The 24136-nt window shown below is 40.6% G+C and overlaps 2 protein-coding genes across 2 annotated transcripts in view; both read left to right on the plus strand.

Annotated features, from left to right (window-relative positions):
• The first annotated feature begins 12691 nt into the window (after positions 1-12691).
• LOC124113756 (beta-1,4-galactosyltransferase galt-1-like) overlaps positions 12692-24136 on the plus strand; it is a 35550-nt gene continuing 24105 nt past the window's right edge. Inside the window, exon 1 of the mRNA XM_046474267.2 lies at positions 12692-13175. Within this exon, the coding sequence (XP_046330223.2) occupies positions 12709-13175 (467 nt within the window). The 5' untranslated portion in view covers positions 12692-12708. The remainder of the gene's footprint in view (positions 13176-24136) is intronic.
• LOC124113757 lies at positions 20556-22772 on the plus strand. The gene has a single exon (XM_046474268.2). The coding sequence runs from the start codon at positions 21200-21202 to the stop codon at positions 22103-22105; it is 906 nt and encodes a 301-aa protein (XP_046330224.1). The 5' UTR covers positions 20556-21199; the 3' UTR covers positions 22106-22772.

The raw sequence follows: 24136 nt of genomic DNA on the forward strand, positions 1-24136 counted from the left end.
ATTTGTCAAAGTAACATGTAACACTCATTCGTCCAAATAACATGTAACACTCATTCGTCCAAGTAACATGTAACACTCGTTTGTCCAAGTAACATGTAACACTCATTCGTCCAAGTAACATGTAACACTCATTTATGGGTATGTAGATGTACATTTTACGATATATTGGACACATATTGTTAACTCCGAAGTAAAAGTGTCTATTTCGTTGATTATGCGTGTCTGATTGAAGAGGATATCCAAGTGACATTGTATGAATTATTTCTTTCTCATTAGAGCTATCATTCATTCTTTATCACTTGGTACAATGTGTGAAGCCCATTTCTGGTGTCCCCCGCCGTGATATTGTTGGAATATTGCTAAAAGCGGCGTTAAACCATACTCACTCACTCACTCACTTTATCACTTGGGGTCCTATTAGGGTTTCTAATTACATGATAGGTCTAAGACACGAAATGAAGAAAATCGTTACTCCAGATGTGTATCAGCCGCTTGTGCCAGATTGAGTCGGCAGGTAAAACCTTATCAATGCATTCCTCACTGGCGGCAGTGTAGTCGCCTGGAGAAGTGAATGACTATTGTTTCACGCCGCTTTCAGCAATTTTCCAACAATATCACGTCGGGGGTAACCAAAACGTGCACCGAAACATATTGTAACCATGCGGGGAATCGAACCCCGGTCATCGGCGTGACGAAATATAAGCTGGTTAAAGTTTTTATAGTATCAGGTTATGGCGTCCTCTAGGGTAATCGTGGTTAAGAATAGGTCCCCAGCAACCTATGTCGGCCGTACAAGGCGACTTAATGGATCGGGTGGTCAGGCTCGATGTCCTCGTTGAGTTTGTGTCATCGTACGTGGGTCGTTGCTTGTAATACTCAGAGCATTGTCTGGTCCGGACTCCATTATTTACAAACTGACGTCATATAGCTGGAATATTGCTGAGTGCGGCGTTAAACGAAAAACAAACACTTATTTTGTATCTGCAACTGAAGACGTTTTGTTTGATACAAATTTGGCTCACCTTACTGAATGTCATGTAACGTACAATGTCCGAGTACATTTGTGTTACCAAGAGATGCACTAACGACTGCCAAACTAACTCTATTTCTGAAAGACGACCAGCTTCTCGAACGTATATATATGAAGCTGTCAAAGAAATTCAAATTTCTAAAAATCAAAAATCAAATCATATCAGTACGAAAACTGAAATCATATCAATACACAAACAGAAATCTTATCAATACTACAACTCCCGGTAGATATGTGTATCCCGACCCGTGAAGATCCGGGGTAGACTAGGTCTTCAGCAACCCATGCTTGTCGTAAGAGGCGACTAACGGGATCGGGTGGTCAGGCTCGCTGACTTGGTTGATGCATGTCATCGGTCCCAATTGCGTGGATCAATGCTCATGATGTCATTCACTGGATTGTGTAGTCCAAACTCGATTATGTTACAGACCGCCGTCATATAGCTGGAATATTGGTGAGTGCGGCGTTAAACAATAAACACACACACACACTCACATATATGGGTACCCTACTCACACACATGCAACCTCTTAAACACTTAAAGCAACAACATGAAAGCCAGCACGATTAGTAAATGGTTGAGCTATCTAGCGAAGGACCCGGTTTGGTCGGGGCATGACGTATTTTATCAAGATCACGTGAACCAATCAGATCTCATCCTTCTGACATGGAGATATGATAGCTGTCATTATTCGTTACAATATGGTTATGTACCCATGTGGGGAATCGAACCCGGGTCCTCGGCGTGTCGAGCGAACGCTTTAACCACTAGACTACCCCACCGCCCCCCTGAACTGAAGACATGAAGTATTTGCACTTGGATACTTAATGTACAGTCTAAAAACATTCGTGACAGTTTTAAAAGTTGGCGAATTAAAACCCATATCACCGTTAACAGCCAAGTTAGGTGCTCTCTAAAAAACTCTAAGAAAGATCGACATGTTTTGTTCTGCAATGTATTGATTTCTCTGTATGTGTTAATGCCCCATAAACCGGAGCCGTACAACATAGCTGTTTCAACCAAAGTTTCATACAGCTTTTTAAACACATCATATGACATGCCACCAGCAGCTTCAAACTTAGAAAATAAGGACAGTGCTCTACTGGCAGATTTATACAGTTCTCTGACAGATTTCTTCATATCAAGATGTTGGTTCAACCAGATACGGTTAAACTGCATTTACAGTTAATTTCCAATGTTTGCACCACACATCTAAAACATTCAACATTGTCTGCAAAGACGTTTCGTCGGGCGCTATAAGCGCTATATCATCTGCCTACATCAAAATTGATATCTTCACATCATCACGTTGAACACCACAGTTGAGGTTATCAATACTGTTATACAATGGGCTAAGTCGTTCATATAAACAGCAAATAACGTTGGTGAGGTGAGGTGAAATGGGGTTTAACGTCGCGTCCAAGATTATTGCACTTATATAGCGACGTGCATGTACGTGTGTGTGTTTGTGTGGCTGCTTGTACTAGTCCGATCTGATGCCGATTGATAGTGCTAGCTCACTGAGATACCGTGCCGCAGTTTAACATGAATACCACACTCAGACACAGTATACTGACTCCGAGCCGACCAGTCCTTGTTTTAGCCCCTTAATGCCGAGCGCCAGACAGGGTAACAACAAGTACCATCTTTTAACGTCTTTTGGTATGACGCGGCCGGGGATCGAACCCCGGACCTTCCGCTCTCCGGGCGGACGCCAAATAACGTTGGGGATAACTTGTACCCCTGTGTTACACCAGACATCACTGGGAAAGCATTAGTAAAATGTTCATTGAATTTAACAACATGGTTAACATTGTCATAAAGAGATGGGATGGCATCTAATTTTTTGCCTCTTGTACCAAGTTGGAACAGGCATTCTCCATTAACACTGTCGAATTTTTATATTTTTTTTAAATCAACAAAGCAAACAGTGATGGAATCTTTTTAGGCTTTTTTTTGTCTGAATTAAAGACGATAAAAAAGATGATCAATGCAATCTCTGTTAGAACGAAAATCATTCTGTTTATCGACTAAAATGTCAGTTTTCTCCAACCAATTGCTGAAACGAGTGTTAAGTATATCTGCACAAATCTTGATGGAATCGATATAACGGTTATGCCCCGATATTCAAGCGGGTTTCGGGGATCACTCATACCAGATTTAGGTATGGGGTTAACAACACCTTCTTTCCTCTTGGAGGGCATTACTCCGTTATTAAAACAATGTTTGATGATTCTATACAGTAAATCAACAAAGGCGGAGTTTCTAAGAACCTCAGAGGGTATACAATCAAGGCCACACGCCTTACGACGTTCAGCATTAAAACAGCCTTTTCGACTTCCAACCTGTCGACCTGATTATTTAAGGCAGATATATCTATATTTCTGTTGGTCATGGGGTAACGATCTTTCAAAACAGTAAATACTTCACTTTGTGAATCTTGTGGGGAGTTATATACGCGATGATAAGCATCTATCCACTTATCAAGAACAACATTGTTATTATAAAAGGCAGTGCCGTTATCATCTATAACTTCACAGGGAATTCTTTGCTTTCTGTCATTGGACAGACCTAACTTACCAATAGATTTCCAAAAAGATTTCCCTTTAATCTCTTTATATAACGTATCAAGTCTATTTTGCTCTTCAATAGAATATGCACGTTTTGCCCTTCGGTTTATTTTGTCAAAGTCTTTCCTGCACTCTCTATAAACAGCGGGGCGGTCGGGTAGCCTAGTGGTTAAAGCCTTAACTCGTCACGCCGAAGACCCGGGGTCGATTCCCGACACGTGTGTGAAGCCCATTTCTGGTGTCCCCCGCCGTGATATTGCTGGAATATTGCTAAAAGCGGCGTAAAACCGAACTCACTCACTCTATATACAACACGTAAATGTCGTTTAGTTAAAACAGTTTTACTTTTCAGCCACTCCTTTTCACGCCAAGTCGCTTACAAAGTAATTCCCACTTTTCTTGAGGTTCATTGTTCAAATATGGTTTAGATCTGCTTTATGGTTATTGGTATTACTTTTTGTTTTTACCTTTTTAGCTTAGTTTCCATCTCATCAAAAATAAAACCATGGAATGCACTATATGCAGCATTGGCATAATTTTCCTCATAAAGATTATTTTCTAACTTGTCAATAGCTTCTAAGACAAGTTGAAGTGACCGTTCGTCATTCAGAAATGATTCGGGTATTACATTATAGACACAATTTATGGATAACAACTTCTTTAATACTGTAAAGGCGACGTCTCGGTATAGATCCTTATACCGTTGTTTATAAAATTGTTTATTCTAATTGTACTGAAAGCTGCACTGAAAAAAATCCAATCTGCGCACACACATATCACAAATTAATTCTATCAGACTGTATTTCCTCAGACTGATGTAAAAGGCTGTCTATTCCATTTCTGTCAGGCAATATGGCGCAAAACACAAGAACTAGGACTTGCAGTTGCATACAAAGAAGATGTGGAGGTTCGCAAGTGGATACGACGAGCTGCAGGTCTGCCATTGCTGCTCCTTCTCGAGGTCCAAGATGCCTGGCTTGAAGCCATGAACCAGTCCCCTGATGCCATGAACGACTACATCGTTACGACATGGGTAGATGACGATACCCGGTTCCCACCTCGACTGTGGAATCGCCATGCGACACAAGGGCCCCGTACAAACAACAACCTAGAAGGTTCCCACTCCAGAATCGTCAAGTCCCTCCAGCACAAGCATCCAAACATTTTCAGATTTATCGAACTGATCCAGAAGGTAGAAATTGCGGAGAGAGAAACTAGCGCAGATGCAATTTGGAGCAGCACCACCACCCAGGAAGGTTGTCTACAGAGAGAAAGATCGCCTTGTCCGACTCAAGGAACAGCTTCATCGCCGTGAAAAGACATCCCTTCAGTACCTGGATGCAGTTGGTCCACTGATGATAAACAAGTGAAAATGACTGATAATCATAAATGACAATTAAGTAACATTTGAATAAAAAATTGCGAAATCTACCCAGCTTTCTTTCTTGTTGCATGGGTGATACCATTTTACTTAATCAAGGGTACAGGGTACCAATTACTGATGCAACCAGCCATAACGAGTGGTGTTTTAACGGGTCTGCGTTTTGGCAGGTCTACGTTTTGGGAAGATACCCCAAACAAATGTATTACAGCTATAAAAGGAAAGTAGCTGAAACAACACTTTGCCAAAATACGGACCAAGGACGTCGACTGCCAATTAAGTCGGCTACGACAAATTAATACCTGAGTCAATTGGTCTCCTCCCATTAGTAAGACAGCCCATTTGTGAGACACCTTAAAACAACAATAGCATACCTGGTTGCACATATTAATCAGGTAATTAACCCCTATAATGAAAATGGACTTGTCTTATTATAGACAAAAGAAATGACTCAAGATGCTTGATACCCTCTTTTACTTTATTTCATTCAACATTTTAATTCATCCATCCCTTAAATCCACTGTTTTAAAATATTCGCCACTTAGAGTTCAGTTAAAGTTAATTTCACAGTTCACATCACAGTTCACATCGAGGTTGTCACACTGACACAACCTTAATCCATCTTCAGAAGTTTGCCAACAGCATCCACGAACTGGAGTTGTGTCTTGACACCCTGGGATAGCTGATCCTTCAGTCAGGAAAGTCGATTGTCAATCTCCTTGTACACACGCTTTCTTGCTGGTGGAGCTGCACCTAGGTCTAACTGAGATAGCTTGGTCTTCTCAGATTTCTCAATCTTCTTGATGATCTCGATGAACCTGTAGCAATTAGGATGACGATGATTCAGTGATGCATTGAGGCGACTGTGGAAACCCTCCAGGTTGTTGTTGGTACTTGGGCCGAATGTCTGGTGACGGTTCCACAGTGAAAGAGGGAATCTGGCTTCATAATCCACCCAGTTTGTGACTATGTAGTCGTTGAATTCGTCAGCATTCGGTACATCGGGAGACTGGTTCATGGAGTCCATTGTTAAGTGGGTAGACTGGCTGTGTTTGTTTAATTAATCCCACCTACTCCACTGTCTTACAATGGGTGTCTCACTAATGGGATGTCTTACTAATGGGATGTAACCAGTCAATTAACCCCACACTCAAGTGAGTGAATAACCTCGGCTCAGGGAACAAAGAGGAAATATACCGAGAGCTTTTCCCTAAAATGAGTCACTTAGACTACAAAAATAGACGATTACGTCTGCAAATCAACTAGTCTTAATCGACTTAAGTTTCCGTCACTTTGACTGAACAAAGAAATACTAAAGTTCCCAAATAGTTAGTTGATCACGGGAAGGTTGGTTATCCACGGATTACTTGAAAAACAGATTATTGGAAACACTAGTTGCTATAAGTGCCTAGTCAATCCCGGGAAGGTTGGTTATCCGCTGATTGCTAGAAAAACTGAAAATTAGAAACACCAGTTACAAGACAAGACAAGACAAGATAATTTTATTCAGTATAGAGGCCAGTGGCCCAAAATACAGACATATAAAGGCTTCATTTCTTAGCGCTATTTTGCATCCATACACACACACACACACACACACACACACACACACACACACACACACACACACACACACACACACACACACACACATGATATACATATATACATACATACACATATACACACATACATATACATATATATACATACACACATATATATATACACATATACACACATATACATATACATACATACACACATACCGTATTTAGCATTCTTGGAAAATAGGTATATTAAGTGGTATTGAACATATTTCTTATTTTTTGCAAACACCAGTTACTGAGAGCTTAGAAATCACGGGAAAGTTGGTTAGCCACGGGATACTAGCCAAACTGAGTATTACAAACCCTATTAACTAAGTGTTGTTCAGTACAACCAGATTAAGTCAGAATATAGATCGACATAGCCCCGAACCCACTTCGCAATCGGGGCATACCTATAATCATATGAAGGAATAAAGTGATGATGATGATGATGATGATGTAGATTTAACGAGCGCTTCCGGTGTTGCCGATTTCGCACTCGGGGCATACCTAGAAACATATGAAGGAATGATTAAAAAATGTTCATTGGCAAATGTATGTTTTTATGGGTTGGACATTAAGATCCTACCGTTTAATTTGGGTTTGATTAGATAATTGCCTAGGTGGTAATAGTTGGAGGAATTAGTGAGGAGTTTGTGGTGATGTGTGTGCCTATTTCACTTAAGAGTTTGTTGCGTTGTATGTTGTAGTGTTTACATTGAAAATGACGTGGTTAATGTCCTCCACTATAGGACAGTGAGGACAGTGGCCTGTACGAGGGTTTTTTAATTTTGAGCTTATGGCTGTTTAGGTTTGTGTGACCAGTGTAGAGTCTTAGGAATAAGGGTGAAGATACGGATCCTACAAACTTAATATATACCTCGCGCGCGGACCTCGGAGATGACACCCTGCCGAGGACCGCCGGGGAAGACAACGGACGGAGGCGACGAGGTAACGCGTGTTTCAAAACAAGTTGAAAACAGGAATAGCAAACTACTATATCAAAACTAGAGATGTAAGTATCAAAATAAAGCGCTGAACATAAGCTGTCCAACGGATATATTCACAACAAACTATGTACAATTATTGATGGAAAAAAACAAGACCATAAATACATGAGAAATATCTGAATGAAGATATCAATTCCCCTAATGTTTGCAAATAATAAATAAAAAAACATTTTCAATACAAAAATATAATAGCGAACATATTACAGATACCATACATCCAGCCATTACATGGTTTGATAGTGTCATTAGATTACAAGAATGAAAAATAGTTTGGCCACTAATTCTATAACACCAAATGATCACACACAGTACAATAACGGTCACCGGAGATTACCGAGCGGTGTCGGAAATATAGTCGGGGAACATAGCGGCACTCGACCGTGATATGGGTAAAATTGACCTATGGTGACAGTCGTGAGAGGCGACTAGATAGTGGGGCGGTTAAGATGGCCGCCAAAATGGTTAAAATCTCTTATGATGTCAGTATATATTCAATATATCATACTTATTTTGTCAATTTTAGTAATTTACGGAAAAATTAATTGCAACAATGTTGCATACAACCCAAATCTTATATGCAGCGCCCATTGGTGGCGAAGAAAATCCAAGATGCCCACCAAAATGACTTAATCTTAAAAAAATGTCAAATGTTTGTCCACAGTATCAGTATCATTTGTTCATTGCAATCATTTCAATCAAATTTGGCGATAAAACAATTCCAAATAATGCTTTACTGAATATATAAGCTTTTGGTAGTAAAATCCATTCATTTGAAGCAAAATCTGTATTCCGTAAAGCAGATCTGGGGAAAATATTAGACTGCATAAACTTTGTTTAAATTCTGTAACTGAACACAATACAAGACTGGAACCGAATAGTGCCAGCAATTCTGAGAGATTACAATCAAGGCAAAGATATCATATTGGAATTTGATAAAGATATTGAACCAGCACTGAAGCATGCCTTTTTAATTCTGAATCATTGAGGCTAACTAAACGAGCAACAGAGATGTTGAGATGCTGTAAGGTTGAAAACAAACTTTCAGGGGAAGATTTCCGTCTGACTGCCATAAACAGTCTGTATCTGCCTCTTTGAAAGCTCTAGTCAGTATGAAATTTGAAGGACCAGGTATGATAAAACAATCCTCAAGCATCCCAAACTATTTCAGAACATCTTTTCTTCAAAGCGTGAAATATCGGCGCACCAGCACACCGCTCAGACCGAGCAATGCTAGTCCCATCTGACTTGTTAATAAACAAGAAAACGTGGTCTTATTGACACATTTCACAATATGGGTTTGTGCATTTAGCATGACTGTCTGGTGTATTTCAACAGATATAGCACAGTTTGTTAAAGCGTTCACTCGTCACGCCGAAGACCTGGGTTCTATTCCCGACATGGGTGCAATGTGTGAAGCCCATTTCTGGTGTCCCCCGCCATGATATTACTGGAATATAGCTAACACAAAAACTAGGTTGTTGTTTGTTGTTTGTTGTTTAACGCCGCACTCAGCAATATTCAAGCTATATGACGGCGGTCTGTAAATAATCGTCGAGTCTCTACCAGACAATCCAGTGACTGACATCATGAGCATCGATCCACGCAATTGGGATCGATGACATGCATCAACCAAGTCAGCGAGCCTGACCACCCGATCCCGTTAGTCGCCTTTTACGACAAGCAAAGTCACCTTTTACGGCAAGCATTTGAATCCTGGTCAGATGCATGTGCTCGCCTTGGATGAACCATTATACCCAATAACTAAAACAATACAGTGGAACTGTCCTGAATTATATGATGAAGTTCCTTATCATGTTTGGTAGATTTGCATATTGAAAAAGTTGCTTTCAGTATTCTCAGAAACTGCGCCGAAGGAAGAATATGGAAACTGCAATCTGTGCTGCTGGAATTGCCTCGGGCAGATTTGCTGATTCCTACATCATGAGTACCCACCCTGCTACAACATCAGGCATATGTGCAATATAAGGAAAAAGAAGCAAGCAAACACAGAATATCCTTTCAGAAACTGGTTTGCACCGAAGTAAGCCGCTCAGCCCGTTTCACTACTGGTCCCTCGTTCTTGAACAAGAACTTTGTATATTGTGCCTGGTGGGTGCAATTCAAAAAGCAGATTTCCCAAAGTTTGCAGTATCACTTGTCATATTAATGGCTTGCATTTCACAGATATGTCCCTCTTACAGTAGAACACACGCACCACTGTACCAGGAATATTGTTCTGGTGGATTAGTGACACACAAGACTAAACGGACATTCTCTGGTGTGGCACAAGATCAGACACATGAACAATTCAATAGTCGTATGAAAGGAGATGGAGGTGCAGTTGGATTGATTGAAACAGCCGAGAGTTGTCTTCTAGAGGCCTACGGAATTCAAAGACATTGTCACTATTTCATGCCTTCACTGGTTCATATGCTTGGAATACGTGTCAAGTATTTCCTGAAGTCACCAATGCTTTCCCATCACCAGCAGATATCTCTGACAACACATTGCAGATTCTTGAGCGGTTTGTCGTTCTCACTGGTTTATTCGGAAGGTCAATGAAAAGCAAAATCTCTGTTCGTGAAGATCTCAGACATCTGACAACATTTCAACCCAAAGTAGGCAGCTCTAAGACAGTACCAATGCATGTATGGGGACAGGTGCTTGACAAACTTGTATGAATCTTGTAGTCAGGAGTTGGGAGAGGACATGCAGTAATATATAGATACCCAAGTGGACAACACTTGGTCAGGCATAAAGAAGTGTTATAAACTAACACTACACCTGTTAGAAGTCTTGCAAACCTTTGTAAACTTTACACAGCCGGTCATGAGTACAGTGCTATGTGATACCTTAAAGTAAAGTGTTCATTGTAACTGAATAATAGAACTGTAAACACATACATTGTACCGATATTCCTGGTCATACTTAAGTAGGAAGTAAGTTGATATAGGTTCATGGCAATAATGTCAATAACACTTACACATATATTCCTGTTTTTAAGATATGAATCCATTCCCAGATGTTTATGAGTCATTTTGGGGTGATCTAATATGATGGATACAGTTCACTTTGTTCAGGAAAAGATGCCTTCATTGTGTTGTTCTCTAGAACATGACATATAAAAAACTAAAAAAACTAAGTAGAATATTTCTCAGTGGACAATTCATAAAATAATATGCCGAGCCATCATACCAATAGATCATACACAATTCATATTAATGATACAATGTAATTTAAAAATATTTCATCATATCAAAACTTATCAACTTATCCTAAGTCCAAAGATATCAAATGATATCTATATATGCTGTAGAAATAGATAATTTCTGAAAACTAAAACACATTGGAGGCCATCTTGGATTTTCGTCATCACCAGGGGGCGATGCGGACCAGATTTGAATTATATAAAGCATTGTTGCAAATGATCCTGAAAAAGATACTGTGATAAATTGTATGAATTAACCAGATAATTATGATATAATGAGTATAGATTAAAGTCATTGGAGATTTCAACCAAGTTGGCGGCCATCTTGGACTTTCATCACCACCAGGGGGTGCCGCATACTAGGTTTGAATTATATACAGGATTGTTGTGATTACTGCAAAAAAACAGTACAATGATAGTTTGTTCATATTGGCCAGATAACTATGATATATTGAGCATAGATTGTTATCATTAGAGATTTCAGCAATGCTGGCGGCCATCTTGAATTGTCTACCACCAGGGGTCGCTGCAAACTATACTTTAATTATATACAGCTAAATTATATATGCAAATCATTCCGCATGCATTACTATGGATATATGTATAGATGGATCAGATAAGTATGATATATTGAGTATATTTTGATATCATTAGAGAGTTCAGCCATTATGGCGGGGATCTTGGATTTTCTACCACCAGGGGGCTCTGCTGAGGTGGATCCATATCCAAAAATGTTCGGAATGGTTCAAGTATAAGTGTGTCAAGTTTGGTGCTTTTAACCCAAAGTGCACAATTTTAGCCTTCACCGCCCCACTAATATGCTTGTTGTAAGAGGCGACTAATGGGATCGCCTGGTCAGGCTCAGTGACTGGTTGATGCATGTCACCGTATCCCTATTGCCCAGATTGAAGCTCTTGATATCAATCACTGGATTGTTCCGCCCAGACTCGATTATTTACAGACCGCCGCCATATGGCTGGAATATTGGTGGTTGCGGTGCTAAACAACAAACAAACAACTTGCCTTGAAATATTTGCACTAACAACCACAGCAGTTTATATATCCTCAAGGGTTGCCTGGGTAGTATCTTGGATAAACAACCGTGTCACCTTTTGTTCACAATGTTCTTTCAACGCCAGGGGCATATTTCAGCTGTGGGTAAACAATATTCTCGCGATTTCGCAAACTGATATCGCCACTTTCCGCATACTGTTGTATCTGGGATACATACTAAATCCTCTAGTGGTTAGAATGTGCTCGGATCTGAGTAGAGATTGTGGAGTTTCAAGTTACAAAATGCAAAATCCTTATGCAGAGAGCCTTGGGATGGTGCACCTGGAGATCATATTACCAAGCAAAGAACACTGTGTAACAAAGCCTACAGGTATATATTCCACTCCCGAGACAATTGATTGGCATTGGGCGCATTTTGTTGGTGTCTCGGGGCGGTCGTCGCCGCAGCGTTGAGTTGGATTTACAAGCCATACCCCTTAATGGTCAAGCGTTGTCAATGATTAACTGTGAATGAATGTTATTCGTCATACATTTTAAAATTTTGTTCATGATACGACACCAAAAATGTCATGAAAGAGAACAAATAATGAATTACAAAAAGATTATACATTAGCAGTTATTGTCAGCCACTATGGCTAAATTGTATTGTCAAAAGAATTATCTTATCGGTCATCCTATATCGTCCACTTGCATGTGGTTGTCCGGATAAGGAATGAGATCAAGAATGTATATTGTGTGGATCAAAGATTAATTTAGAATCGTGTGTGACGAACCCGAGAAGATCTCCAAAATGTCTCAGTCACAATATAAAACACCCCTCTGATTATTGCTCCGCCCACTGAATATTGAATTACTGATTTCTTTCCCCGTTTTAACTTATCAGTTTGGTAGTATTTCACTAAAGCATGACTACTATGGCGACAGGGTCCTCATTTCAATCGAAAAGGATTTTTATTGGAATTATTCTTTTGGTCTGTGGTATCCTGTACTGCGTTCTCTATATCTTCAGTGCAAACATTCCCACGGGATTCTTGTTCCAATATCACGTTTCTGAAGGAAACAACAATACAAGTTTTCTAACATGTTCAAATACAACTTCTACACGGAAACAGACAGTTTCTACAGGGATACAACCGATTACTCCAAAATGGCAGCCTGTTGGAGATGGAAAAGACCTCTTCGTTTTTTCAGCATATTTCAACAAAGAAAAGAAGGCCGTGCAGGTGATAGGGATAGCCCTTGTTCAAATAAAGGTGAACTGCACTTGCACCTTCACAACAGCAACAGCAACGGCAACAGCAACAGCCGCATATGGAGATGGAGAATCTGTGCGTGGACACCTGGAAATAATACCTGAACACCACGGTAGAAGGTAGAAACTTATTGGTATTTTGTATCTCCATTTTCACCCCAATCTCCTTCCCCTTAGTTGCTAGGAGATGTCCATGTTATGTCATGCTTAGAGTCAGAAAGATCGAAGGGGCAGAGTATGACGAGGACCATCTGATTTGTATAATTCTAAAATATGTGCTGAACATTTGGCATGAAAACTGTGTTCCTGAAAACGGAGGAGCTCTTTCCTCATGTTTCTAAAGGAAACAGTTGTTCACAGGACAGACATGGCGTTCTGATTATTGTGTCGTGGGTCATAGAAATTGTGTGGTTTCACCTGAAAATAAGTGTTTGGCTTGAAACATTGACAGAAAAAAATAATCCGTCTCAGACAATAATCCCATCTTAAATGATCAGCCCTAACATACACCCTCCTTTGCCCCTCCTTTCCAGCCTCAGTTACTGTGTGCATATCTAGTTTTCATTCTGATAGAACAGTACTTTGTCTCATGTTCCTAGTCAGAGCTCTTATATTTTCAGTTTTTACTATTACGCTGACTATAAAACTACTAACACTTCCTAATATTTTGTGCAAGTAGATAGCGATGGGAGATTCCAAGAATACACGTTGTGGACATATTGCAAAAGACACCCGAAGATCCGGGGTAGAATAGGCCTTCAGCAACCTGTGCTTGCCGTAAAAGGCGACTATGCTTGTCGTAACAACATGCTCCTTTCCACAATTAAACAATGACCGTTTGTACATTGTCCTTTCCTCCGAGTGAGTAGGATTGAAGGTAGAAACGGTATGTGAAACATGCTATTTCTGCACTTGCGTTTACTGTTCGCGTTGTGTTATTTTCATTTATGTCTTCGTGAGACATTTCTTTGTTTAAAATATTACCTTTTCTGTGTGTGGGGTGGGGTGTGTGTTTTGAGGGGTGGGGGTGGGGGTGGGGGGAGTTGCACCCCTTAGATTGAAAAAGAAACTATATCATAGAAACATTACAGAATTGATGTTATATCAAGGTTACCTGAAACGCCCCCACTAGCCATACTCTTGGCTAAAGGGGGCACAAGTGGCCCAGTCGTCTAAGGCGCCGCGATTCGCTGTGCAGAGTTGCGTCCCTTGGGCATGCCAGAAACCTATGATTGTGGGTTCGAATCGCGGTTTCTAGGTTTGTCAGCACCATACCTGTGCTCGTGGGTAAACGTCTGAGACCTGCATCACTTCGGGCTTTCCTCCCTCATTAAGCTGACACGCCGTGATATAACTGGAATACTGTTAAAAGCGGCGTTAAACCCAACTCACTCACTCACTACTCTTGGCTAACTTTGAATCCATACCGGGATTATAAATACAAAACAGGTCTGCGCCCACAACTAACAAAACGCGTATATTCTGTACCCGGCTGGTAGTATAACCCAATCAGCTCGCAGGCCTAGCGGGTGTAAGAGGCCCAAGTCAATCCCCTCAAAAATATTACAGACATTATTTGTATTCTTCAAAACAAATGGGGGAGTCATTTGAGCCGGGGGAGTTATTTGAGCCTACGACTGGGGAGTCGTCAATCTCATTAAAATCAGAACTTAGTTCTCGCAACTGCTAAACAAAGATCTGAGGACATCCCATTACGGGTCACGTCAGACCGACCTTGCACGAACTTTGAACGACGAATGGAATGACAGACAAGAAGTCGACATTAGCCAATCAGAAGGCAGCTTTCTCGTGCTTTACGGCACTAATTTCAAATTGGCGACTACGTCTCGAAACGTATGTTCACAAATTCTCGATTAAAAATTTGAAACCTGAACAAAAGAGCACTCTGGAATGGCTAAAATATGGTCTAGATTGTATGGATTCAGTCGTTAAGCACGTAACGATCGTTCGGAATACCCCGTGTTAAAGTTTTCGAGGTTGCATGATTAGAAATCACATTCCGACTGTCACTTTCATGATCTGGTAAGCGACGCTCTGATTGGTCGGATGAAAGGTCGTTCTGACGTGACCCCCAATGGGATGTCCTCAGATCTTTGTTTAGCGGTAGCGAGAACTAAGATCTGATTTTAATGAGATTGGAGGAGTCGTTTGGGCCCTGGGGAGTCATCTGAGCCTCCTACACCGGCTCAAGGGTGTTTTAGCCTAGGCCCAGATAACAGGATGTTAGGATCATAAAAGTCGGTGAAGACCATGTTCCCTTCAAACAAACACAGGCATATTTTGATAAATGAAACAACTTCGTGTGGAATCCCAAATGTCTACTTCGCTTGCAGAAATCGTCCCACGCAGATTGCAATACACCATGTCAATATGTCCCCCGTGTACAATTATGATTAATGCATTGTAAATTGACATGGTCCCAGCTTGCAAACACGAATTCTAAAAGCTTATGCATTTTTGTCATCTGAGGCAACAGCTTCATTTTGCGAACAATAGTGTCATCACCGATCCTTTAGTGTATGTTTTTACCGCTCTTGTTATAATGTTTACGCCAAATGGAATTTGTTTAGTTGTTAAGAAATTGTTTAAACACTAGCAATTATGTTGCTACGGTTTGTTACTGTTGAGTATTGATTACAACATCTGGTGTTATATAACACCCAATAATGTTTGTATACATGCCTGCAGTCTGGGTTCTCTTACATTTGTAACTGTAAGACTATGTTGAAAATAAAAGAAACGGGGAAACTACAGGCGATACCTGGGCCCACTTGCACAAAGCGATCTTAGCGCTAAGACTATTGCAAGCCTATGTTAAAGTATGGGAGTTAAGATCATCTTAGCGCTAAGATCGCTTTGTGCAAGTGGGCCCAGGTAATGGGAAAATACGACCTGAATGTAAGTGTGGTGATTTTACACGCATATGTTATGTAAAGAGCATGCATAGTTCAATTATAATATCACCCATGAAGACCCTGGGTAGAATAGGTCTTCAGCAACCAATGCTTGCCGTAAAAAGCTACTATGCTGGTCGTAAGAGGCGACTAACGGGATCGGGTGGTCAGGCTCTCTAACTTGGCTGATGCATGGCATCGATCCCAATTGCTGCACATATTGTCAATCACTGGATTGTCTGGACTCGATTATTTACAGACCGCCGTCATATAGCTGGAATATTGTTGAGTGCTGCGTTAAACAACAAACAAACAAACAAGGCAAATGGTCTCTCGCTTACAAACAGTAGTTCTACAATTTAAAGTTGCTTGTTTGTTATTTAACACCACACTCAGCAATATTCAGCTGTATGAAAGCTGACTGTAGATTATTGAGTATGGACCAGACAATCTGTGATCGACATTGTGAGAAACGTTCCATGGTGTCGGGTACGATGACACTCAATTAAGTCAGCAAGCCTGTCTACGTACAACATTTTACACACTGTATACGTAGACCATTTTAAATACTGTAAACGTCGAGAATTTGAGATACTGTATTCGTCGAACATTTGCCATACTTTATACGTCGAGCATTGTATATACTGTGTACGTCGAGCATTTTACATACTTTATACATCGAGCATTGTATATACCATATACGTCGAGCATTTTACATACTGCATACCTCGAGCATTGTACATAATGTAAACGTCGAGCTTTTTACATGCTGTATACGTCGAGCATTTTACATACTTTATACGTCGAGCATTGTATATACTGTATACGTCGAACCTTTATATAGGTATAGGTCAATCATTCTATGTACTGGATACGTCGAGCTTTTTAGATACTGTATACGTCGAGTATGTTAATTACTGTATACTTCGAGTATGTTACATACTGTATACGTTGAGCATATTAAAACGGGGTGATGACATTTTGTGCTCTGGGATAAGTACTTACTCTCTACCTCGTCATGTATTAGTACCTTCCAGAAGGGGCTCTGCATTGCGTCGGAATCACATCAATACTCACCTATCAATGTTTAATGGTGACAGGACTTAAAGCTTCATGCATATACAGATATATACACCTGCAAACGTGTTAAGCATGCCTCCCGTATTTGCATATATTTCGAAACTCCATGTATATTTTGGTAACATCTACACATAACTGACCTCATGTTGATGTCTGATATACCACTATACATGAAGTAATGCCGTTGGAAGAACATGGTATACTACGGTTATAACTAACTCAAAGGGAGTACTATTTTTAGTTCGTTATAACCGTAGTTCCTTATAAGCATATATACAGCATAACTAAGGCAAATAGTCGGGACAAAAAGTGAGTTCGTTATATCCGTCAGTTCGTTATAAGCGTGTTCGTTATAATCGCAGTTTACAATAAATACATGTTACCCCACATAGACTGGGTCATATCATACAAAATAGACCAGTGAAGATTCCGGAGTAGAATAGGTCTTCAGCAACCCATGCTTGTCGTCAAAGTCGACTAACGGGAAATGGTCGCCAGGCTCGCTGATTTGGTTGATGCATGTCATCGATCCCAATTGCGTGGATCGATGCTCGTGATATTATTCACTGGATTGTCAGTTCCAGACTCGATTGTTTACAGGCCGCCGTCATATAGCTGTAATATTGCAGAGCGCGGCGTTAAACAACAAACCAATCATACAAAATAGCCTTTAAGTACTAGTCATTCGGTATCTGTGTATCAGCAAAGGTATGTAAACAATGACAAATGTTTTTCACCAGACGATAGGGGGCACGGGTGGCCCAGTCGTCTAAGGCGTCGCGATTCGCTGTGCAGAGTTGCGTCCCTTGGGCACGCCAGAAACCTATGATTGCGGGTTCGAATCCCGGTTCGCCCCGATTATGTTTCTAGGTTTGTCAGCACCATACCCGTGCTCGTGGGTTTCACCGAAGTGGTAAACGTCTGTGACCTGACACGCCGCGATATAACTGGAATACTGTTAAAAGCGGCGTTAAACCCAACTCACTCACTCACTCACTCACTCACTCACCAGACGATAGAATGAAACATGATATGAGATATCAACCTTATGTACAGCCTCTTTAAGGATGATGGTAAAATGTACAAGCTTCAAAAATATATACCCGTGTTTGAATAATGATTACTCCCTCAATAGAATCCGTCCTCGGCAATGTTGGACAAGTCCTTTTTATGCACAGGTAGGTATTTCCAGCATATTCTCACAATGTCCACGTCGCTTATCTCACCTTTTCTCCATATACCGATTATCTTATCTCTCCGTCGTTTGAATGAGATCGCTCGGCCAATGCTTTTATGTGGGTAGCCCGGCTACATCAATGGGGAACAACTACTTGACATTCCCCTTTCGAAAATAACCTCGTCCATTATACGACGTCATGAAGTCCAGAGCGCATGTTCGAATCTCCAGCAATGACGCCATGACAGAACAATGTTTTATCGTGAAATAAACCGCAATTCGTTCTTCATTGTTCTTTGCGATTTATGGTGTAGCTGTCTTATATTAAAAGCTACGTGGTACTATGTCGCTGTAAAGGTGTTTTTATTATTATTTAGAGTTACATCCATACTGATTGCGGCGCCTTAGACACATCTGGAATCATCAAACACTTTTTGAATCTATTTGTAATGTATAATTATATTTGCTACAGGTGTTTGTCAAATGCACGTGATCCAGCAAAACTGTACAGAAATTGTTAAAATACTATTTCACGTAAATTCCATACTAACTCGTAAAGCTAATGCTGTAATACTAACTCGCAAAGCTTTTACACTTACTGACTGAACTATACAGTAAACTAAGGTTATAACGAACTCAAAAGGGACTACTAATTTTAGTTCGTTATAAGTACATATACAGCATGACCACAGCAAGTAGTCGGGACCAAAAAGTAAGTTCGTTATATCCGTCAGTTCGTTATAAGTGTGTTCGTTATAATCGTAGTTTACTGTAACTGCTTTTGCTGGTGTCGTTACTACTAATCATTTAACCAGCATACAACGCCTCAGTGGTGTAGTGAATAGAGTGTCTGACCGGAGAGCGGAAAGTCGGTGGTTCGTTCTCCTGGTCGCAATCACAAAAAGACGTTAGAAGATGGTACTTGTTGAGGGGATATAACAAGGACTGGCCGGCTCGGAGTCACTATACTGTGTCTGAGTGGTGTATCCGTGTGTGAAATGCGGCATGGTATCTCAATGGGCTGGCATTTTGTGCACGGCGCTATAGATATGCTATAATCTTGAACGCGACGTTAAACGTTTCACCTCACTTCACTAATCATGTAACCATTAGATATTTGTGTCAGTAGATGGTGTTCATATTGAATCATATTTTTTCAAACTTGCCTGTAGTAATAATACAGTAGTATTTGTCACTTTTATATCATACACCTTATGAATCCTCCAACCATATGACCCCGAGCGCTGATGAGGGAGTCTTGAGGTCCAGAGGCAGATCCAGGATTTTGAAAATGGAGGTCACATAATACCCAAGTACTTGGTCGAGGAGTGCACAGTTAACATGCAAGGTGTCTCCCCTCTGGATCCGGATCCGCCAGTGGGTTTATATGGAGTATCATATGAAAATGACATGTAGTAACCTTTTTATCATGTACAAAAAAACAAATGAGGCGTGTATGGACTCTCCACGGCCAATGGAGCTCGTAGTCGTGATCATTGAGTCAGTTTCGACGACAGAGGATCATGGTGGAAACAGGAAGGACAGACAGCCATTGTACTAACCGCTGATAATACTAATGCATTGTGTAGGTCCACCAGTTTTTTCTTTCCGCATCAACTCCTTCTCCGGAGCTTTATTCGGTTCAACCTTTTCTCTCCTTGCAATCATGTATTCTTCTTCTGCTACGAATACATCTAATGTAATATTTTCTTAAACAAAACCCAAAACACATAACTATGGGCAGCCCTTCGGTCCAAAAACAAAAAAGGACAAAAGCAGGCAATGGTAGTTAAATGTTACGAATAAAGTATGAATGTAACAAATAAAGGTCATTATTTACACTCGAATCATGAACTCAAACTACAAAACAATACCAATCGCAAACAAAAGACTTCAAATGTATAAAGAGTACAATGTGTCCTAAAGAACACAAGAAGGGCACTAAATTGCTGAAGGACAACGTTGACAATAAAAAACGCTAAATGGCGCTGCGATTTGTAAAACATTCCGAGTTTAATCGGCTTTGTTCGTTACATTTGACTGCCATTGTGCACTTTTGTCCTTTATTTCAAATTTGTTTTTTTTTACCGAATGGCTGCCAATACATATTAAAGAACTTCGACAGTCTCATTAAAATCAGCTTTCCTCCCGCATTAAGCTGACACGCTGTGATATAACTGGAATACTGTTAAAAGCGGCGTTTAACACAACTCCTTCACTCATTAAAATCAGATCTTAGTTTTCGCTACCGTTAAACAAAGATCTGAGGACGTCCCATATACGGGTCACGTCAGACCGACCTTGCGCAAATTTTGACCGACCAATGGAATGACTGACAAGAAGTCGACATTAGCCAATCAGAAGGCAGCTTTCTCGTGCTTTACGGCACTAATTTCAAATTGGCGACTACCCTTCGAAACAAATTATCGATTAAAAATGAAAACCAGAACAAAAGAACATTCTGGAATCGCTAATAGATGTTTTAGATTATATGGATTCAGTCGTTAAGCCCGTAACTATCGTTCGGAATACCCCGTGTTAAAGTTTTCGAGGTTGCATAATTAGAAATCACATTCCGACTGTCACTTTCATGATCTGGTAAGCGACGCTCTGATTGGTTGGATGAAAGGTCGTTCTGACGTGACCCCCAATGGGATAATTTCCACATACGTGTACGCCTGGTGTCATCACCGTAACATTTACAATCTTGTTTGTTGGTTCTCAAAATTGTCGACGGCATTATATTTCCACTCAAAATAAAGCGAATATCCCCATGGGACCGACCATTTGATATTTTTGAGTGGATTAATTGAGGTGTCTGAGATTTTATTCAAGAAATAAATTGTCCCTGAAAATGCTTGAAAACAATCATGCTTAAACCTGCACAATCATGACCTGCCACAAAAAAAGTTATCCTACAAAATCTCGGGACCCACACTACCCACCCCAGAATAGCAAATGGCCGGCCCCTAATGCTTAGCTTTCTGTTGCTTCACTCAAGGTACTCGGCGTCTATAGTAACCTGCTCAGTGGGCAATGTATCTAATCCACGAACAGTAACATTGCGCATTCAAAAGAGGAATACAACACTGACCGTCTTCTATCCTTCCAGAGAGAAGGTCCAGTTCACTATATGTTTCCCCGCAGTGCACTCAAATTATAAGAACAGAGAAGAACTTGTACAGGCAATCTCCATGAACAGAATCCTAGGAGCTGAACGGTTTGTTCTATACAACCACTCCATGTCGTCCACTTTACATGGGGTCATCAACGTCTTTGTCCAGAACCAAGTCCTTGAGGTGGTTCAATGGAAACTACCAGTATCCGAAATCCACTATGTGGCTCAGCTCGCTGCCGTCCACGACTGTTTCTACAAGAACAGATACACATCTAAATACATCATCTTCCAAGATCTGGACGAATTTATTATCCCAAAGCAGTTCCTGGGGTGGGACAGGATGATGAGCAAATTGAAAAGGGACTACCCTTTGGCCGGCACGTTCATATTTAGACACACCTTCTTTCCCAGATATTGGCCTGACGCGTTCTTGAACACTTCTGATGACAAGGACATACAGGACCATAAACTATATCTACTGACAAAGATCTCGCGACATGCTCGAATCATGGGATGGAACGAGAGGTCAAAGTTTATAGTTGTGCCAAGCAGGGTACGGATTATTGGGATACACCATGTTCCAGGACATGAGCCTGGGTTCAGAGATGTGCTAGTTAACCAGTCTATAGGCCTTCTTCATCATTATCGGGCAAGCGCACCAGACTCTGCGCACCGAGTTAACGACACGTCCGTGAGACGGTTTACTAGTCAGTTAGTGGCTATGACAGGCTCTGTGTGGAACTGTACAGGAATGACATAGCCACATGGAGCTTCATAGACGTAACGAGTGTGCCTAAAATATGGACAACTCAGAGCTGTTTTATACATTTATGGAGCTGAGGTTAGGTGAAATGGGGCTAATGTCGTGTTAAAAACGAGTGTACTATACCGAGGTGCACCAAACTGACTCCGTGCCGACCAGTCCTCGTTTTACCCCTTTAATGCCATGCGTCAGTCAGGGTAACAAGAAGTACCATCTGTGAACGTTATTTTGTATTACGCGCCCAGGGTTCGAATCCCGGCTACATGAAACTGGGACATATTAGTGGTTGACGTAATAAAGACATCCAGTGAGTGAGTTAGAGAGTAGCGCCTAATGTATCAAAAGGGTTTAATGTAGCCAATAGTTAATGAGGCTTTGATACAACCGGGTCCTGGTTTTTGCGTGATGTTGCTAAAATATTTTTAAATTTTTGCAATTAATATTTTCTACCCTATATGCTAGTGTCTGTTTTTGGTTTTATTAGTAGTTCATGCTGCATACAGTCCGCGTTTATGAAGGACTCATGCCATTGGTTGTTTGGGTTGTTTGTTTAACGCTGCACTTAGCAATATTTCAGCTACATGACGGCGGTCTGTAAATAATCGAGTCTAGACCAGACAATCCAGTGATTGATAACATGAGCATCGATCCACACAATTGGGATCGATGACATGCATCAACCAAGTCAGCGAGCCTGACCACCCGATCCCGTTTGTCGCCTCTTACGACAAGCACAGTCACCTTTTACGGCAAGCATGGGTTGCTGAAGACCTATTCTATCCCGGATCTTCACGGGTCGGTTGTTGTGTGTTTTATCTGATAAATGTATAACCTTGTTTGTGAGTTGCGAGTTACCTTTTTAAACACGTAGCTTTGGGCATTTATGTTTGAAGCATTGACATATTTTGGCATTCTGTTTTGATAGCTTTTTTCATACTTGTATGTGTTAGCGAACAGCTCAATGTGTTACCCTGAGGACACCTATTTGATTTGTTTTTAGTTCCACTTATAATATCCTTTGCTTTTTAACCCTAAACATTCCAATAAAACCTCATCGAAAACCATGTTCTAGCCAGCCAGCTCTTCTTTAACTGGTCTCTTCGCCTTTAAGAACAACTGCTCTATGAAGGTTCTACTACACCAAATCAGAACCAGTTTGGACAGTGCGGTTTTCGTAGCCTTCAGTGCAGATCGAGAGATATCTGCAGGCTGTGATTGGAGGATATTCTGTAAGATTTTTATGTCTTTCAAATGTACATCCATCCAGTTATTAAAACTGACCATGTTTTTTCTATATTTAGTACTGTCTTTTTCAACATGATGACTTATGCTGAATGTGACCACAGCTATTTTTAAGTAGGTGACATTTGGTGCGAAACTGGGGGTGGTGTGTTTAGCTTCCGGTACTCGGAAAAGGAGCTGGCTAAGCTAGTCATTTATTTTTTTATTGCTGCTCTAAGGCCAAACTGTGCACACACGTACAGGTAATAGCTGTTGAATGCTTAGTTATTTAAAAAAAAAATATAACGTTACCATAGAAGTCTATGGGAAAACATTTGGTTGTGTGTAACCTGTACGCACATGGCTCCATCCCAGGTGTATGGAACCTTCTGGAGAAGGATCTGCTTCTACTCTTCTTACATGCCTTCGTGGTTAGTGGTACATTTCTTGTACTCTCCTATGGAGGGATAAAATCATATATATATACCTCGGAGGATTTCATTTAGTACGTGTGACTTCATGTTTCCACCGAGAGTCATACAGCAACCAGGCGTATAAAAATGCGTAATATTATCGTTCCTCAAATTTAGAAGTGACATGAGCGTAAGGATGCTCCAATTGCTTTTCAGAATCATATTTTGAAGTTTGGTTACAACAAATAATATCATCATTAGATGAGGAAGGTCTGTTAAATGGCGAATAAAGTCAACAGCAACTTTGCAGGTTTTAATACTTTAGGGCATGCTTCATCATAAATGCTTGACCAAAATTAAAATTAAAAATCGCAAATAGCGAAAACCAGACGAT

The sequence above is a fragment of the Haliotis rufescens genome, unplaced genomic scaffold (assembly GCF_023055435.1).
Source record: "Haliotis rufescens isolate VD_foot unplaced genomic scaffold, xgHalRufe1.0.p SCAF_2, whole genome shotgun sequence".
In the NCBI taxonomy this organism is placed as follows: Eukaryota; Metazoa; Mollusca; class Gastropoda; order Lepetellida; family Haliotidae; genus Haliotis; species Haliotis rufescens.

Bases quoted from the DNA above. Each gene is read 5' to 3' on its own strand.
- LOC124113757 (XM_046474268.2), top strand. From the start codon at position 21,200: ATGCTTAGCTTTCTGTTGCTTCACTCAAGGTACTCGGCGTCTATAGTA.